Below are 19,608 nucleotides of genomic sequence, written 5' to 3' on the forward strand. Positions count from 1 at the left end.
TTTAAAGAGGAAAATTTTTATCCACAACAATAAAAACTGTTGTGTCACTTCAATGCTGTTTGTTGTCTCACAAGATACAGTATGGCATGTTTTCTCACAAGAGTCACACATGTCTGACTTTATTCGGCAGCACCTGAATGGCACATGTGTTGTGGGCGTGTCCTGTTTGCCAATGTGGGAGGAGCCAAAGCAGACAGGTGTAGAAAGGCCGACCTGTGTGTTAGAGCTTCTCGGTGCAGACACGCCGACAGCACCTCCGTTTGGGCTTCCTTTATTTCCTCTAAATATAACCCTCAGTCTTCCTGCTGGATTGTTTTGTGTTTGTTGTATTTTTTGAATTGTTTTTGTAATCACCCCTCTGATGACGTGGACTTTTCGTGGATGATGAAGTTAATGCGGTTCCTCAGCGGACCTGAGCAGCATCCAGCCCCGCCGAGGGGCCCCTGAGTGTGTGAGGCCACAGCTGACACACACATCGATATCAAAAGGCTGCTAACTCCTCCAGGCAGAAGGAAGGAAGCAGATCTGACCCCTTTTTTATTTTATTTTATTTTATTTTTTTAGGGGGAGGGGGCGGGTGGGGGGGTGGGGACCAAAGATGGAGCTGGTGGAGAGTCTGGCACTGATGTTTCTCACTGGTGAGTTTTATGACACAGTTGTATTAAAACAAATTCCTGCTGCTGCTTCACAAATCAAACTTTGGGTTCATGGCTCAGACCAAATTTCAAAAATGTAAACTTGATAGATTTAGAGTGAGTCTGATAACACACACTCCTCCAGTGTCTAACTTAGAACACACAACCATCAGTCATGCTTGCTGTAAACACACAATAATGTCAGTGTGACAGCCTGAATTGTGACCTTTGGGTATTTTAAATGCTCCTGTGTGTTTTTGATAATTGTTGTATTCAGAAGTGAGCCAGATGAACTTTGGTCGCCGTAATATGGCCTAAAGTTTTGTTTATCCACAGGAGAGCGTATCAGGGATGCCTCATTCATGATATTACAGAAAAAGTGTCTGGACACCTGTTTGGATCGTGCTGTCTGCAATAGTACACGAGGATTTTAGATGACTGTTTCCCAACCTGGCTGTTGGGAAAGATCTTTTTTTTTTGTTGAGATTTTCTTCTCAGATTTGCTCTTTTCTTGTCAAATATTGAGAGACTTGGTCTCAAATGGCACTCAGCTAAAACCACGATAAACAAAAGAGCAACAGAATGCCTAAAAAGGGTTGGGAAGCTTTAATAGAGTCTCTTGTTTCACTTTGTATTGACGCCTGGTGCACATGGCTCCGGTTCATGAAGAGCCCCGACCTCGAACCCATCGAACGCGCTCGGGACGACCGCAGGCCTCCATCCTGCAAACCTGCAGCGAGCCCCTGACCCTTAGTTCAAAAACGTGGTGGGAAAGCCAGGCGTTAGAGGCCGCAGACCATTGAGCAGTCACCTGTGGGTGTAATGTTGGGATATCCACAGACCTTTGGCCAAGCGATCGACCTGTCTGTGCCTGCAGATGCGGCGAAAGGCAGGAGCATCACCAGAATGCAGCTCCGGCGCATTCTTACTTTTAGTAAACATGAATCAGAACTTATTGCACAACTAGCAACTTCCTGTTTTGTGACTAATTCTGTTAGTTTGTTTTTGTTTCTTTCTTTGTTTTGTCTTTTTTTTTTTTTTTTTTAATTATTTGTCTGGGGCCAAACTGGAGCACATTACTGCTGCAATTAAGAAACAACAACAGTGAAAGACAAAAACAAAGAGCTAATATGTCTGTACGGATTTTACCTGCAGCCAAAGGTGTGATATGTTCTCTGCCACCTTGAGTGAGCAGGAAAAACTTGATTAGCAGCTTTGGGAAATTCAGGTGAATTCATGTTTGTCCAACTGTGTGGAGTGTGTGTTTAACTCTTTTCTCTTTTCTCTCTGTCTTTCGGTTCAGTCTGTAAAACCGACCAAAGGTCTCCCCCCCTCTTGGTGTCTTTTTCTCTCTCGCTCACATTTAAAGTCTCCAACACTGGAGCTCTTTGTTGCCTGAGTTGAAACCTTCTGTGTTTGTAAAAGAAACTTGTTTCCCATCCACACTTTGTCACGCTCCTGTTGAGGTGTCCTTGTTCTGCCTGCGTGGGATTTTTATCTCACGCAGCTTGTGTCCTATATCGGCTTCTCTGTAATCATTAATAAAGCTTGTGAATCAGTAACCATTGTGGGGGGGGAAGAAACGCGTTAACCCCAAAAATCAAAGGACTAATGTTTGGTTTGCTCTCTCACGCCTCTTTCACTCACTTTGTCTTTTGATGATGCCGACTTTCACCTCGATGTGAGGAGAAGCGAAGTCATTGAAACAGCCCGGACGGATGAATAGTTAGAATTTCTCTGATGGCACTCACGGCTCATTATCACTGGTATGAGAGGCCCGCCCCTCCACACTGACCTCCATTAATCAGTTCAATGACTTGGAGGAAGCCTCATCTGGTGATCGATGCTCGGTCTGACTTATATTATGATTTTGCTGTACTGAGTGAAATATTTGCTACCTTTACTTTATTTCTTAAGGTATTTATGTCCCTTTGGTTTGTCTGCTAATGGACTGCTGGTCACTGGGTTTTCATCTCAATGAAGTTTTCCTAGTTCAATAAAGATTAAGACATAAAATAAAAAAAAAAACAGCTGAGTGCTGCGTGCTACTGGGACAGTTAGGGACAAGACAAAAACTGATTTGCTGCCTTTGATGTCCATATTTTTTTAAATGAAATATGTGTGCAAACACAACCAATCACAAGAGGAAACAAATCACACAATGCTGGATTCAGCTGGCTTGTGTTGGTTTTAATTGGACATAGAACAAAGTCTATTTAACTACTTACCAGAAAACAAACAGAAAGCTAAGAGTCAGTCAAACACGACATGCAGACACAGCACAAAGAGTCGTGTATAAAAATGAAGCTTGTTAGAGAACGAATAACTGAATATGAATAATTGATATACATATATTGGCTTGCACATTCTTTTTTTCTTTTCAACGACGAAAACAGCAACAACACACTCATTGATGTAGTGCAGTCTCGACACACAGACACAAACAACCATTCACATCGCCTTCACACCCTCTGTGTGTTTCTGCTGTAGGAGGCCGGGGGGGGGGGGGACCCATGTAGGAACAACACACAGACTGCACAATTGAATTGACACACTTGTGTCACTCCTTGGCCTGCGTCACGTCAGCTCTTTGACAGCAGACCGGTTACCGAACAGGGAGACCTTTCTGCTTTCATAAAAAGCATTAACTCCCATAAAAGCGCTATTGTTCAGGGGTTTTTTTTAGCCGTGTCTCCTCTGAGTGTGAACATCCTGTGTTCAAATCCCTCGTCCTGCCATACGGTCTTTGTGTCTGCATGTCAACAGAGAAGCAGGTTGGTGGGGAGGCGGCTGTCTGCAGGTAAACAGTGACCTTGAAGTGTGTTTTCTACGTCTGTGTGTTGCAACAAAGAAATTGTGTTGCTTTCCTCTTTCTTCTTTGTCTGTGTATTTTGAGCTACTGCATCAAGCTATTTTTCTTCTTTGAAGAACCAGTAAAGGGTTATCTTTTGGTATTGGAATCTATGGGAAAATGGCCCCGCTTCTCACTTGATTTAATAGCCCCCAAAGCGTTGTCTTTGTGATTTAGTGGTCTCCGTCTAGACCATAAAATATGGGTATGCATTTCAGGAGGAGATCCTCTGATACAATAAACAGACCTGATCCTCCCGTCAGTCCTCCTCAGCTCCACCTTCTCCTCCAAATCTGATTTCTTAACCGAGAGTTTGTTGTCCTATTTTCAGACTGGAGGATTCATCGAAGGAGCATTTAATCTTTCCTTTTCCTTTTCTCCCCAGTGGTGTTTGTGCAGAGCAACTTCGTGGAGCCGCCCACACCCGACACCTCGCTGCGCTCCCTGTCAGAGACGCAGACCAGGCTTCCCTGTCGCTACCAGCCGGAGAAGGGCGAGAGGGTGGTGCAGGTCACCTGGGCCAAGGAGCTTCCGGAGGGCAACAAGGAACAGATCATCACGGCCCACTTCACGGACGGCCACACGGGTGAGCTGGTGGTCATACCGGAAACACTATTCAACTATTTCCTTTTTTGTGGTGTGATTGGCATTAAGTGTTGCAGTACAGTTGTATAAATGAATCACTCTGATAGGATACAATAACCTGGAGGTAAACCACACAATGTTTCACTGGTGTTTTTGCAGATTTGTAAATTTTGGTGGGTTGGTTTAACAGTCAATGTCTGTCAGACCCGACTTTTCTTTAATTCTTCCTTATTTAACATTCAAAGTTCCTCCGTGTCAGCAACTTCAGCCATTTTTCTATGATTCTTGAGTGGGCAAAAAAAAGAGGGACTGATATAAAGAAATGCATGAAAATGAAACATTTGCTTGGAGGTGAGAGCATACAGGAGAATACAGGATGCTGCACCGTGCATCTGGATTATTTGTCTGCAGAGTGTGATGTGTAATCTTATGTTTTCCTTATCGTGGCGTTAATGGTTAAAACGTGGAGAAAAAGATTTTGTTAAATCAGTTTGAGCTCTCTGAGGGATGACAGTTGGACTGGACTCTCTGTGTTCTGTTCCCAGAGTTTGGTCGTTACTCCGGACGGGTGAAGTTCGAGAGCAGCAGCCCGACGGAGAACTCGGCTCTGCTCATCCCCAGCACGGAGGTGTCGGACGAAGGCACATACACCTGCCACATCTCCACCTTCCCCAACGGAAACTTTGAGATGAGCATCATCCTCACCGTCTGGAGTAAGAATCATCCTCCCCTTTCTTGCTCTTCTGTCTTCTCTTTCACACTTCCCTAATCCCATCAGAGCTGCCGTAATGATATTTAAACCAGAATCATCTTCGTGGAAGTAGACCGGCTGCCAACTGAGGGAATTCAGAGGTTCTGCCAACGTGGCCACAAACACTTTCACTGATGGCCTATCAAAGGCTTTAGTGGATGAAAGCGAAAAGAGAATACGTTTAGCAACATAATATCATAATTTCCTTTTTATTTTTCTTTGAGGAACTATTTCATTCCAAAAGAAAATTGCTAAAAAGGCTAATTTGAGATGACATCAAAAAAAGAAAACGTACAATTTTCCCACACAATCTGCCTCCGTGAAAGAAAAAATGATGTTTCCAAAAGGTGTTAACCTGCGTTGTCTGAGTTTGTGATACAGAGATTTAAGTTCCATATTAAACTTCGATTTTTAGACATTTCAATTTATATCAGTAAAAATCTTTAAAGGATGGAGAGAATTGCACACATCAAACTTTAAATAGGAAGCTTTTCAACTGTGGCGTCACAATGAAAGAGACAAAGATGTGGGTGTATGTTGTTCTGATGCTCTTCACTGATGGTGACTCCATCTGTGGGTGGTGTCGATGTGCTGAGAAATGCGTGGAGCTGACGCTGTAAAGCAAACACTGATGGGAGGAAAAGTTTTTAACTTAAACTTTAACCAGAACTGAAATGCATTCGTCACCTGTAATGATTAATGAGACGGGCAGTGAGAGCTGAATGAATGATTCTGCCCTGATATCACCACAAGAGCAGCGACGGCTCATTCAGTCTGTCCCAACACATCTCATTCAGAAATGTACAGCAGTAACAGCTGTGACAGCGTTTATGGCCCTCAAAAACATTCAACCGCAGCCCGCTGAATATTCACATGGATCCATGACCCATAATTTCAAAGGCATCAGTAGATCTTAGAACTTTTCTTCAACGACGTTCAGTTGTAATGTCTCTTAAACAGAAAACACATATTTGACGCAGTTTTAATAACTGACCTGGATTATGATAATATATTAAGTCCCTGTTTATCTCAGTTAGAGAACAGTTAACTCAAGCTGGAGAGGTTTTACTGTTTAATGAAAGCTGAGGGTGACACATTCATTCATATTCACATCATATCACTGTTTTTGTGCTATCATCGTCAGTTTTCTTCAGGTTTTGTGTGCGTCAGGATTTTTTTATTTTTCACTGAGATGCTGCAAACTGAAAGTCTGAATTGCAAACTGCAAAGACGCTGAATTTGTCTTTTAATTTAGTGCAGCTTTTTTTTTTTTTTTTTTTTTGCAGTGGTGTCAAGCCGCGCAGTGACAGAGAAAACTAAACAAATCCATTCATGCAAAAATATCACAAATGACATTCACAAACATGAATTACACAACATTCGCAAAACAACTGTTGTGTAATTGAGCTGCTGTTTTTCTTTTGAAATGCAGCTTGTGTCAGTTTCGCTGTTGTTCTCCATCGTTTGTCTCAGAGTTGGCAGTTAGATCCCAGAGGAGCCGTGTTTTCTTGATTATGGTTTTCTTTGTGCTCAAGGGAGTTTCAGGTCTTTGAGATTTCTTTTTAAACTGATTCCTACCAGATCTCGAGGACCTTGTTGCTGTGGCGTGCGTTCACGTCTCAAACACAGAAAAGCATTGAATGAAATCCTGGTTTTAATGGATCTAATTACAGTCACTTAAGATAATATGAGGCAAAGACAAATTAGCTTTGAGCGGGCTGTGGAAAGTATTAATTAAATCCCAATGCTATAATTACCCTCAATTATAGGTTATGTGAATTCTATAAAATGTCCAGGTCATCATTTTTAATAGATTGGCAGAAACTAACGTTAAGTCTTTAATACCTTAAAGCACCAGAAACCCCCTTGATCCTAAACCTCCTAATGCCCCCCGTCTTCTGTTAGGTTTACCCATCTCAAGCCTGGACCCTGTGATCCTGGAGGAGGGCCAGTCGTTCCGTGTGGCCGCCACCTGCCGAGCCGTGGGCCGCCCGCTTCCCCGTCTATCCTGGGACACCGACCTGCCGGGCCAGTCCCAGAACCGCACCAGCGAGGGCGGGGGCTCCGTGTCCAGCCACTACTCCCTGCACCCTTTGCGCGGCATGAACGGGAAGAAGCTGGACTGTTTAGTGTGGCACCCGGGCCTGGACGGGCCACGCAGGATCTCAAACCTCCTGGTGGTTCAGTGTGAGTACAGCTGATGATGATGGGGAGGAAGTAGATTATTTCACATCAGCCGTGTGCTAATTCCGTCCTGAGTGGTATCAACACCTGCAGTTTAAAATCTCCCTCCTTTCCTTTTTACGCTGCATTTCGTGACAACAGTGCAGCTGAATGAATTCATTTATAAGTGTGTGAACACATTACATGGTCGACACCACGGAGTGACCATAAAACCAACTCTGGTTAAGGAGTCCGATTGTATTGAATTCTAGGGGAAAATGGTCCTACTTCTTGATTTATTAGCTCAGTGACTGTTTTCTTACTGACTTTATGGCCTCAGTTTTTAGTTTCAATACAGCATTATGTTTTGTTTAGTTTTAAAGACCCTTCTCTTCTTATTTTGGTTTAAAAAAAGAAAGATGGTGATGTTGGTACAAACTGGAGACATCATGATGGGATTTAACACTTGATCACCACCAACTTATCTTTTCTTCCACTGTTTTTTTTTTTTTTTTTTTTTTTTTTTTTGGGGCAGTGGGAAGCTCACACTCAGATACAGATACACAATGCTGGCATTACCATGTGTCTACTCTGTCTGCTTTTGAATGTTTCCTGTCGTCATCTGAAATTACAATTTGAGTTCTAGTTACCGTGTATCACTGAGTAACCATTGATGTAGCATGAGAAAAACAAAGCGTGACTAATAGCTGTTTGATTTGGGTGTGTCAGTGAGGACCTTCGTGCCAATGAGTTGGTATGTACAAAATCACCTGAATGCAACACAACTAGCATTAATGTTGTTGGCTGCAGCTGTGTTTTCTCTGAAAAAATCTCAAAATGCTTGCAGCAGAAACGGTTTTTGAGTTCATCCCTCTCCAGTGTGAACGCACTGCACACACTTAGAGAAGTTGTGTATTTCTGAGGACTCAGTAAACAGCATGATCAGTTCAACCTTCAACGCTTCAGTTCTTCCCACTAATGTCAAATCCAACCAATGCCATTATTTCCCTCTACATACCCTGCAGCTGGTGCTTTCACAGGCTAACCTTCTGAAAATAGGTGGGTGGCAGTAGACTCAACATCAGACAATATTGGCAGGTTGGATCTTTTGCTAAGAAAGAGTTTGACATGCCCACAGTTAGAGGTAGGACTTTGGTCGATTTGGTTTAATCTAATCTGGGTTATCATCGATAGACACATCCCAAGATTTATATTTATGGTATTAAAAGGTGTGCAGCAAATTCACTTCTTGTTGCGCAAGCAACAACGATACCCGGAGTGTCAATTCAAACAGAAAGACGGTGTCAAATTCAGACATAAGAGTTAACCCAAAACATACCTGATCGGTTTTGCTTTTAAATATACAAAACCAGTTTAATCTGCTGTGTTCAAATTTCAATTCATTTCGAGATGCTTTATTAATCCATAAAAGGAAATTGTAGCGTTACAGCAGCAGCATCTCATACAGACAGAATGATTTAAATGATGCTCTACATCTGTAAAAATGCTGTTAGGACAGGTTTTCTTAATAATCAGTGCTGCTGTGTGTGTGTGTGTGTGTGTGTGTGTGTGTGTGTGTGTGTGTGTATTCATATTTTGTGTTTTCTGTGTCAGTCCCCCCAGATGCCACCATTTCTGCTTCCCCAGGAGACTGGTATGTGGGAATGGAGAAAGCTGAGCTGGTGTGTGAGAGCGGGGGATACCCCAAACCTCAGAACGTCACCTGGACATGGTACCGTACCGTCATCAGCCTGTCTGCTGCTGCTCGCTCACACACACACACACACACACACACACACAGCATCAAGGGGTTTAACTCTGTCTGGCTACCAGCAAGACTGTGACAATTACATGTTAATTCGCCCCACTGTAATACTATCTATGCTGCTGAATCGCTCTTCACATGGCACTGGATTGTGACTGAAAACACACATAAGCCCCCTCTAACATGCACACACACAACCCTGCACAACAAAGAAGTGCTCTGGAATCCTAAAGCAGGGCGCCTTTCTCTTCTCGCTCGATTCATCACGGAATAAAAGCTGCGGTGTCGCGTTGTGCAAGTCGAGGTGATAAAGGGAGGGTGGGAGAACATTTTCACACGAGGGAGGGAGCGAGCTGCACGAGGAAGAGCAGGAGACACATGCTAAGCACTTAATCATAGTGCCATGCTTTAAATATCACTGTAATGCCTGGTAAAACACAGGGTCTGCACTTTAATTAGAGATACTGTACCAGCCATAACAGCTACGACTGTGCACACAATGATCGAATGCCGTGTTGCTGACTGAAGAATATTTCAGCCATGAGACAGTCTTGAAATATTAGGATTAGCCTGGATTAAACCCTTTCAGAGCCACAGACCCTTTGGCGTGTCCGTTGACGGAAATGTTGGTGGACGCAACCGTTGTTTCTACAGAGAGGTTTTTTTTTTTTTTTTTTACTTAAAGATGCCATATGTCATCACTTTGTTTTTGAGCATTTGGAAGCAAAACCGCACTCACATCTGTACAATTACATTTCAGCTCCCCGAAAGCTCACAGAGGAGGTGTAGAAACTGCATCAGTCCTCCCATCCCACTAATGCAATAAGAGTCAGCGGGCTTTTCCCAAACTATCGGTCTGTTCCTTTGAGATCTAAAGATGAAGATGAAGAAATGTCTAAGTGATGCAAATGCCATCTAGGCTTTTCTTTTCTTATGATGAAAAGAAAAACAGGAAAAAAAACATGTTTGTGCCACAGATAAACTCTCTGAGTAATCAAAGGGTTGTCTTTTTTTTTTTTTTTTTGATAGACCTATTAAATTTAAAGGGTATATTATGAAGGATAATCTAAAACACAGAATGAGACAGACACCAAGGGTCAGTCCATAAATAAAAATGAATCCACCTAACAGCACCACATTGATTAATACCCTGTTTAAAAAAAATAATTTCAGCAACAAAGGGAGAATCATCTCAAAATATCAAAGTATTATTTTAAGGTTGAACTTACTGCTCTACATAATTTTACACACGCAAGATTGCAAATTCTTTGTCATTATAATGAGAGAGATGCAATGGCAAAGATTCAATCAGCAACTTTTTGTGTGCCAACAAAGCTGATTTGGTTGCCGAGGCCGGACTCCCCACCTTATCATTTTCTACCATCTATCCAGTGTCAGATGCAAATCTCCACCTGTGGCTCAAGTGTAAAAGGCTGGTTAGAGAAGCTAGGTGGGGTTTTGAGAAACGAAATCTGAGCCGGATTTAGTTCAGGGGGGGGCTTAAAGCAGCTGCTCAAGAGCCACAAAACCCAGAGGGGTGGGTGGGTGACCCCTCCCAGTGGGCCCGATCAGAAACCGGCTCTCCATTATGAGGCCTGTGATGCCTTCAGTTGCTCAGATGGGAGCTGCCTCAATCCCCCAAACCTAGCATTTGTGTAATCTATTCGGATGAATGGGCAGTTGTAGGTTTTGGTTCAGGTGAATACAAATTGGTGGTTACACACTGCGGTGACCCTGATCCTACGTAGTAGCTGTTTAGGCTGAATCACTTCCGTAACACAGCCCAGTTGTTGCCAAATAGCAGGTGTCAGTAGATATCCATGTGTGTCATGAATTCTTCAATATGCAGGTTGGACTTTATGAATTTGATTAATTCATTCGCATGAATGAGTCACGGCTGTCGTTCTGAGCAGTGAGTCACCGGTTTCTGTGTGTTTTACATTTGTGTCACACATCTCTGGATTATCAGTGACATTTCTCTTCTGGTTGTCCACAGGAGGGGAGGAGCTCTCCCAGACGGGGTGTCTGCGGTTGGAGGAAAGCTTTTTTTTGGGCGGGCCCTCCGCACGAATGACAGTGGGGTCTACGGGTGTGTGGTCAGGAACAATGTGGGAGTTGGAAAAACAGAGTATTTACTGACACTAACAGGTAGGTGGAGGTGCTGAAGATGGCGACCAGATGCTTCTGTTTTTTTTGTTTTTTTTTAAAGGAAATTATAAGAAATGGATGAGATGGTGATAAAGATAGATTTTTAAAAATTAAAACAAAGCACTAAACTTATTGTTGAAATTTGCCGCCCCCTTGTGATGGGTGGATGGATGGAGGGCAGGAACAAATGTCATCCAACCCCATCAGGATTACTGCTTGAAAGATTTGGTTATATTTTTGTGTCTGTGTGTAAGAAAGAGAGAGAGAGAGATGAATCAACACTGATGTGTTTCCATCCTCCTGTCAGAGACATCTCCTCGAACGGGCGACTCCTCGGAGGATAACCTGCTGCTGATTATCATCGGTGCTTCAGCAGGAGCTCTGGTCATGGTCCTGATCATCATCGTCCTGCTGGTGAACCGTTACCATCGGCACCGAAACAAAAAGCTTGAGATGGAGCTTAGTGAAAAGACGTGAGCTGACTCGCATCTTCTTTAAGGATCCATGAAGTCCAAATTGTAGAAGATGTTTATGATACAGAGAATCAAAGATGTTTATTCGCTTTAACTGACATGAGAACTCAACTGTGAATGTTTATGTGTAAACTGCATTTAAAACCGTTTACACACGATGACCTAATTTCTGAAATTCAATTTTCAGACTCACTATTGTTCTGTAAATCCTCCCAATGTGCTGTCTTTTTTTTTTTCCCAGGGAGGAAATTAACAGCCTCTCCAGACAAGCCTCCTTCAGGAGACTGAACTCTGTTAGCACAGACCCCAGAGTGCAGGTAAAAAAAAAAACAAAAACAAAAAATGAGTAAATGAACACACAAACACAGTTGCGTTGAGAACAAAAAGCAGGTTGACACACCCGTCCGTGGCCAGGTTTAGCTGGGGTGGAGCTGCTGGCTTTTGGGCCGCTCTGTCTGCAGTGGAGGCCGATGATTACAGGCTGCTGCAGCTTCAAACAAACAGCACGCAGCGCTCAGAAACACACACGGTGTCATTAATATCTCCCTCAGGGTGATTATTTATCTTCTTCATCTTCCACGTTTCATCTCCAGTAACTTTCTCCGACTTTCTCTCCAGGCTGAAGATTACGCTCTGCTCAGAGTCGACAGCAGAATGAAAAACAGCCAAATGTCTCTGGTGAGTTTCTGACTGGGATCCATCTTTAGTTTATACAGACAGAAGAATATCAATGAGAGGAGGAGGAAGGTCCAAAGATCTGATGCACTCACACTTTTATTTTATACATATAAGAAAAACTTTCAGTACATTGATAATAAGTAACATCCCTATCCCTAACCCTATTGAAAGGTTGCATTGTCTCGCATCATATAACGGACTATAAATTATATCTCACCTTAAAATCTCCAGCTCTGTTAGGCCAGTGTCTTTAAGTATCGTAATTTGTGTTTCATTTCCTGCATTAGTCAAAAGCAGAAACAAGTTTGTAAGTTAATTTCAGGAAATGTGCTGCATCCTGATATATACTGATGTCAAAATAACAAGAACAAATGTGTGCGTAACATAACATATAACATCATAACAACCACTCCTACTGTCAGCCACTGAAGTTTTTAATTAACATGGCATCATCATTTAGAGCTAAAACTAAAATATTAATCAACTTTCAATCATTGTTCTTCAAGCAAAACAGCAAATCTCCTCCTCATTGGGCTTCTTTTATCTTCTCCCAGCTAATTATATATGATATAAATTAACATAAAGTCGTTCCCCCTCAACAATCAGATATACAGTTTGAATGTCTCTGCCTCTGCTAAATTTGCATTCCCATTGTTTGGGTTGTTGTGAGTGTTGTGACTGTTGAATGCCACCTCCCCACCTGCAGGAGCGATCCGCCTACAAAGGCAGCCAGTCCACTCTGGGTGGGAAGTGGGGTCCTCCAGGGGGGGTGGAGTTGGACGAGCTGGGACGTCCGGTCATTTGGCACGAAGACAGGGAGTGTCTGCGGGGGGCAGAGATGGACAGAGAGAAGGAGGAGCGCAGGAAGAGGGTGGAGTCGTACCTGAAGAGCAGCAACATGTCGCTGGTATGTGTCGCCATCTGAAAGGGTTTGGCCCAAATGTTTTTGGTTTCGTCTGTAATGTTTCACACGGTCTCATATTTTACTTAATGAGGGATTTATCAGACAGAACAAAGGACCATAAACCAAAAAAAAAAAAAAACTGGAAACACAACCTGCCTCTATATGTTGTTATAATAAATGATTCCTCCAATTCATGTACAAACCAGAGATACACAATTAATCATAAAATAATCCAGTTCGTTTGTTAAAGGAAAAATTTGTCACATCGTTGTGCATTGTTTGCAAATCATATTCTCCAGTTGTAAATTAATATATATGTTGCATCATTTTTATATTTTAGGAAAATGAAAACAACCAATACGACTGAAATTGATATTACAATATTTCCAATAATTCTTGTTCAAACTTTAATACACCTTCAAACCAACTCTGACTTCAGCACCCATTCAGTGAACGTGAGACTGTGTGAGGATTTTATACACAGTCAGTCAGTTGATGGACTCTCAGTTTGGAGAAACACGCACGAGCACCTGTACAGAAAGTGGGTTACCTGAGCAGCAGGCTCAGCAAGAAAAACATGTTTTAGCCACTCGGAAAAATGACCTCTGAAAAAGACAAGGGTAGTATCTATTTTGAATACTTCCAATATTTTCTGTCAAACAGCTCTGTCATTTAAGATGATCAACTTTCAATCAACTTTTGAACCGCATATTTCCCTGCACAATATCTCTATAAGAAAATTCTCAACAATTTAAAAAAATACAAAAAACCCCACACCTTGAAATGGTTTTATGTTTCCTTCCTCTTAAACAGCTGAATCATTGACTAACATGTTGCTTAACATTTCTGGGGAATAATTGCAACTGTGCACGTCGCCCTTGTGTAATTCTCACCCCTTATCAGCTGTGGTGGTGTGTGTTTTGTGTGTGATATGGGACGCTCTTTTATTCATGCATTCATTTTTCAACCAAAACCATTTTTAGTTCAAGAAAGGATTTTCGTATTGTGACCCTGAAAATCTGTGTATGCAACACAGGTGTCTTTATCTACACAATTGAATGATTGATTGTGTTTTATCAGAAAAGTCTGACTTCTTTCTGGGTTTTGTCAGGATTCGGGTCTTCCTTCGTCCCTGGTTCCCCTGAAGGCCCAGCAGGAGGATGGCGGCGGGCCCAGAGAGCCAGACCTCGGCCACCTCAGGGAAGGAGACTCTGCTCATGAAGTGGACTGGCCCCCCACCCGGCCGGCAGAACAGGGACACGAGGAGGACAACAGCAGCAGCTCCTTCCAGATCTCAGAGGCGCTCACAAATCACTTTTACTACAGTAACGGGGTCCTCAGACCGAGACCACACTCCAACGCCATTCTGCTGAACTCCAGAGGACAGATTATCTAGACGGCTTCACGTGAGGAGGGAATGTCCGTCTGCATTCCTGCATTCACAAACCTTGTTCTTTGTTTCCGGGATGTTTGTTGTGTACATATTGACTGCGATGGGGGATTTGCCTCAGGCACTCCCCGATGCTAAGTTTTTTTTTTACCTCTGGGTTGCAAAACTTTGATCTTTTATCCTGTGATGCTATGATAATTTGGGAGTTTGTTTTTTTTTTTTAATATTAATTTGTGGTCATTTTATGCCATTTCCTTTTATCACTCCTCTGTTGGAGTGATAAAAGGAAATGAAAAGATGAACAGGGAGATTAAATGATTAATGTAACACAGAGAAAGTCCCCAGCAAGTCATGGACCAAGAACTCATCTGGAGATTTTTAATCCTAATTATTTTTGAGGAAACAGAGAATCAAACAATTTCCACTGTTCACAGACCAGAATGGCTTTGAAATGAAAACTAATGATCTTCTTGAAAATGCAAGGAAACGAGGTTCCTGTTACAGTGTTTACTGGATTTGTGCATCCAACGCTTCTGGTGACGTGCAGCTAAATGCAAAGGCTCATATCAACAAATGCAGTCTCTCTCATGCTACTGTGTTTACATTAGAAACATTCAAGAGGACAAGATGAACAGTCACAATGAGTCGTGTCCATCTTAAAGTTCTGTGCGGATGTACCGGTGAATTTGTACATTTATCAATTTTATATATGTATACATATATCTATATATATGAGGAAAGGATAAAGAGTTATTGTACGGTTACGCTGATGTTTAGAATCGTAACCTGAAACTAAAGAAGATTAAAAGAAACTGTTACTGCGAGGACCTGAATATAAAACAAAACAAGTTGCCTCCAAGACCAGGTTTGAACCCCATCCACACCCAGCGGTGGTTTGGTGTTGCAGCTAGTCTCTACTGATCATGGTATTCAGGGATCATCTGCCAGTGACGGTTTAGGACCACCACTGACAGCGCTGAGGAGATTAACGCGCAGGACAACTGGAAAACATTATTGTGTATGGCAGACTGCTGCCAGTCCGCTGTTGGCAAATGTATCTGTAGAAATTCTTTTCTATCCATCCAGTGTTTTCTATGAAATTTGAAAAAACAAAAACTGACGTGTAAATAATGAAATGTTTAGTCATGAAAGCACATATGCAGTTTTACAAACATTGTAATAGTTCTTTATTGAAACCTAGGATGATTAAGCTTGTTTCACTTCCTGTGAGGATAAAAGACAACAAGAGACTCATCACAGCTGCTGAATTTGACTCTGGTGATTTCCTGGTTTCTCGTTGTCTGAACCCTCATGTTCCTGATTAGCTCAGTAAGAGCTGATATAATTGAGATTGTCGGTACAAGTGGGGGGGGGGGGGCAGTTTCAGAGTTTCACTGTTTGATGGGATGATAAATTCAGTAATTTCAGAACAAATTAATCGGTTTAAGAGTTTGGTAAATTTCTTTTTCTTTCATGCAAAAAAAATTAAATAAGAAGTTAAAACCTCGCTCACGTTGATAGTAAATTTAAGGCTAGTGAGTTTTACCTCTGCTGGTAGGAGAATATTATTACTGTTGTTACAGAACTAGCTTATGCTAAGCTAGCTGCTAGTTGAAATTGGTGTCTTTACATTATACAATCTATAGACAGAGGTGGTATTAAAGGATATCAGAAAAGTAAACAGTGCATTTCCCCAATTGTCAAACTCACAACAGATGGTGAACCAGGATGGCCACACCAGAAGACCAAGTCTACTATTGAGCCTCGTTGGGATCTCTTGGAAGTGTCTTAGAGGAAGTTACTGGAGAATGTCAACGTTCAAGAAGTTTTCTTTTTTTGTTCGAGAGCTTCCTTACTAACTAAGAATGAGAAATGCATAGCATTTCATTCTTAAAATTCCAACTAAAGAAAGTTTAGTGACTTCTTTGCTCCACGCTTCAACAAAAGAGACACAAACCACACAATTCAGGTCATTGAGTAATGACTGTGGTGAAGTTAGTTGAATATTCTAAGTGGGGCTGTTATGTTTTTGTCCATTTCTCATTCATCTCACTTCTATCTTTACATTTTTAGACAATTGCTATTTTTGCATATTTAGAAACTGAAAATTGTAAAATTGTAATAATAATAATAATGGATACCAGAGGATCTTAAGTGATCATTTACAGAGATTTGAACTCTTTTCTTATACACAACAACTCACGTCCATCAGCCAGATACCAAAGAACAAACTTGAGAAGTCAATTTCCAAATTTGTCCATGGGGCTGGATACCTCAGCACGTTTATATAAATCTCTGTCCTGGCTGGATTTACAAACAGTTCACAAGTAACAAATTTAATTTTTACAATCGGAGCTATGACAAAGTTAGGATTTTAAAAACACAGTAAAATTAGTCAGCTACATGACTTTTCGGTCGACAAAAGAAATTTGTTAGTTAATCTAGACATAAATTCTACAGAAATATTCCTACTTCGCCACATTCTTCTAAAACCTGCTAACTCAAACTGCATTTTGCAATAGAACCTCTTTGTGAGTTCGCTGGTGAGTGCGAAGGTTACTCCTCTGAGAAAAACACTTGCCACATATGTCGCATGTGTATGGTTTCTCTCCCGTGTGAATTCGCCGGTGAATCTCGAGATGGCTGACGCGATCAAAGCTTTTACCGCAGAAAGGACAGATGAACCATTTCTCCTTTATGCGGTGATTTGCTATAGTTTTATGAAACTCTGGGTCATTTAAGAGAAACAATCGGTTGTCTGGATTAAAGGCTGACATGTTTTTAGTTTGTGGCCGTTTTTCTGGCAGGAGTCTGAACGACAATCCTCCCTCTGGGTGATTTATTGCTTCTACGGGCTGACTTGGCTGAGCTTGGCAAAAAGTCAAAGAAGCCCTTGTTTTGCTGGATGCACCTTGTCCATTATCTCTCATAAACCTGTCAGACTGTGCTGTCTCTGCTGAATTGTCAAAAATGTCCAAGGCATTTTGTATGAGCAGGATTTCAGAGTCCTGATTTTGCGTCAGCTGCTTTACTTCAAAAATGCAGTCCGTGCTGTCAACAGTGTTGCTGTCGCCCACCGAAACCGACATCCACTGCTCGGTCTCTTGTTCTTCCAGGATCTCCTCAGCCGGGGGGTTGGGATCCATGTCGTTTTGACACGCTCCATCATTTACGCTGTGATCAGAGTCCTTGATCTGCTCCACAATCTGGACATCGTCCTCATCCTCCAGCTTGACTATTAAGTTATCATCGTCCATGTCATCCCTCTCAGAATAGTCAGACTTTAGCTGCTCACACTGTTTCTCCTCTGTCGTAGAGGGTGGTGGCGTGCAGTTTGCTGAAGTATCCACCTTTTCTGTGACGCTTGGATCGGAGCGTAAATTCCGAACTGAATCTATGATAGGTCCTGTAACAACAGAGCAGGTGACTTTTTAATAGTCATCAACGTGAGACAAGTTCACTTTAAAACTGAGGAACCATCTTTTTGATGCTGAATGATATTAACATGTTACTTATCAAGACCAATGCATTTTGAACAACATTTTTAAAGCTCTTTTGGCAGTCTAATACAATTTTGACATACATTTTCAAGCAAACTTGAATAATTGTTCTTTCCAGCTTCTCAAACATAAAATGTTGAAGTGTTTTTCTGTCATATAAAAAAAAACTGACTCTCTCTTTGAATTAATGGTGGAAGAAAACAAGGCAAAGTCAAATTGTATTTTTACACTCTTTCCTGTCATGTTGAAGGCAACAGCCATTCCCTGACTGACTGGAAAGCATAAATAAGATAACGCACCTTGATGTAGTTGTATGCTTGTGTGAAAGCCTTTTATTGAACCTGAGAATATTCCTTTTGGATGCAGAAAAGTCTATTTATCGGGGGTCCTTACCATCACCGGTGGGCGGCAGCAGCTTGCTCTGTTGCTCCTTCTTGGAAGAAGAAGACGACGATGACGATGAGGAGGAGGATGATGATGATGATGATGATGATGATGGAGTCAGATTTGTAGTTTGAGTATGAAACAGGATCGACAGTCGCTCGTTTTCCATCAGCGTTAACTTCGAGTTCAGGGCTTCGATTTCGTTCTCCCTCCGGCGGAGCTCGACCTGGACGAGGGCGAAGCCGTCCTCCCAAAGCCTGCCGATCTCCACCACGGCCGCCTTGGCTAGCTTCTCCATGATCGAGGTTAGCTTGCTCTGGAAAGCCGCGCAGTTGGCCATGTTGCCTCCGGCCGATTTGGCTCCTTCGCTGGCTGCGGCGAATAATAATGAAAATAATTAAAAATAAAAATAAAAATAAAATAGTCTCTGTATGTGCCGAGAAAAAAAAACAACACAGCAGCTTCCCTTTCAACGCCGTGGTTTACATTAGCGTTGCTGTTTAAGGTCGGGAAAATAAAAAAAATAAAATAAATAAAACAACATGGAAGTGTGATAGAACAGGAAACAGGCGAGGTCACGTGACGGTGGATCTACGGTGGTCGGGAAGGGACACACTTTCTCAGCCGCGACATATTAGTCATATATTATGCATAAATATGTAAAAGAGCAGCTGTGCAGGATGTTTAAAAAAATATGTAGTTTCTTAACGTGAAAATTTGTATCGTTTCCTTATTTATTTGTTATTGCCGACTGCCAGATGAGGGCTGCACGTACTTATGTTAATTGCCCAAAAGGGTAAATAACTTGTGTGTTCAGAAAAATAAAGAAACGAAGTGTGATAATTGTCATGCGTAGTTGTCTAGAGCAACAAAAAGTAATACCTTTACTGTTTACATGTGCTAAATACAATCACATTTAAGAGGTTAGACTCAAAGAGTCTATAAAGTCATTATATGTTTTACCTTTAACCTATGCTAATTATTCACATACACAGAATAACTTCGTACAAATCCACAAGGAAAGACTTCAGTGCTGTTGCGAAATAGTGCAGTCGAGTTTAGGTTTACTTTTCCTCAAATAGGTTAAATAAATCATCAGGATAATTGCATTCTCTTATTTCCACACATTAAGAACAGTAGTTACAAAGCAAGGAAACTTAGCAACTTACGTGTATATTGCTGAATCAAACGCACCACACCCCTGGAATTTGGTGAGTACAAGTATGGCTTAACCTCACCGAATAACAGTGATATTAGTCATGTGATGGGATGCTGGCTTCTACTCACAATAGGGCTGAGATAAGGGAGTGGCCGACAAGGTGCATGTTAGTAATGGAAGCCGCCATAAACACGCTTTCACAACTTTCCTCCTAAACTTTAG

The 19,608-nt window shown here is 41.8% G+C and overlaps 2 protein-coding genes across 2 annotated transcripts; one reads left to right on the top strand and one right to left on the bottom strand.

Moving 5' to 3' along the window:
• Positions 1-585: 585 nt before the first annotated feature.
• On the top strand, positions 586-15,597 carry nectin4b (nectin cell adhesion molecule 4b). Its single transcript, XM_029523968.1, has 11 exons — positions 586-638; positions 3,872-4,072; positions 4,617-4,784; positions 6,728-7,009; positions 8,600-8,717; positions 10,747-10,898; positions 11,206-11,371; positions 11,613-11,688; positions 11,990-12,049; positions 12,756-12,956; positions 14,065-15,597. Exons 1-11 carry the CDS (start codon positions 599-601, stop codon positions 14,347-14,349), a joined length of 1,749 nt encoding a protein of 582 aa, XP_029379828.1. The 5' UTR covers positions 586-598; the 3' UTR covers positions 14,350-15,597.
• Positions 15,598-16,174: 577 nt separating this feature from the next.
• LOC115057115 (gastrula zinc finger protein XlCGF53.1-like) lies at positions 16,175-19,455 on the bottom strand. The gene is made up of 3 exons (XM_029523969.1): positions 19,397-19,455; positions 18,237-18,599; positions 16,175-17,749 (listed from the first exon to the last, which is right to left on the bottom strand). Exons 2-3 carry the CDS (start codon positions 18,565-18,567, stop codon positions 16,845-16,847), a joined length of 1,236 nt encoding a protein of 411 aa, XP_029379829.1. The 5' UTR covers positions 18,568-18,599; positions 19,397-19,455; the 3' UTR covers positions 16,175-16,844.
• Positions 19,456-19,608: the final 153 nt, after the last annotated feature.

The sequence above is a fragment of the Echeneis naucrates genome, chromosome 17, assembly GCF_900963305.1.
Source record: "Echeneis naucrates chromosome 17, fEcheNa1.1, whole genome shotgun sequence".
Classification (NCBI taxonomy): Eukaryota; Metazoa; Chordata; class Actinopteri; order Carangiformes; family Echeneidae; genus Echeneis; species Echeneis naucrates.

Bases quoted from the DNA above. Each gene is read 5' to 3' on its own strand.
- nectin4b (XM_029523968.1), top strand. From the start codon at position 599: ATGGAGCTGGTGGAGAGTCTGGCACTGATGTTTCTCACTG. The intron at 639-3,871 runs GTGAGTTTTATG...TTTTCTCCCCAG, and splicing joins GGCACTGATGTTTCTCACTG to TGGTGTTTGTGCAGAGCAAC. The intron at 7,010-8,599 runs GTGAGTACAGCT...TTTCTGTGTCAG, and splicing joins AAACCTCCTGGTGGTTCAGT to TCCCCCCAGATGCCACCATT.
- LOC115057115 (XM_029523969.1), bottom strand. From the start codon at position 18,567: ATGGCCAACTGCGCGGCTTTCCAGAGCAAGCTAACCTCGATCATGGAG. The intron at 17,750-18,236 runs GTAAGGACCCCC...CTGTTGTTACAG, and splicing joins GCTGCCGCCCACCGGTGATG to GACCTATCATAGATTCAGTT.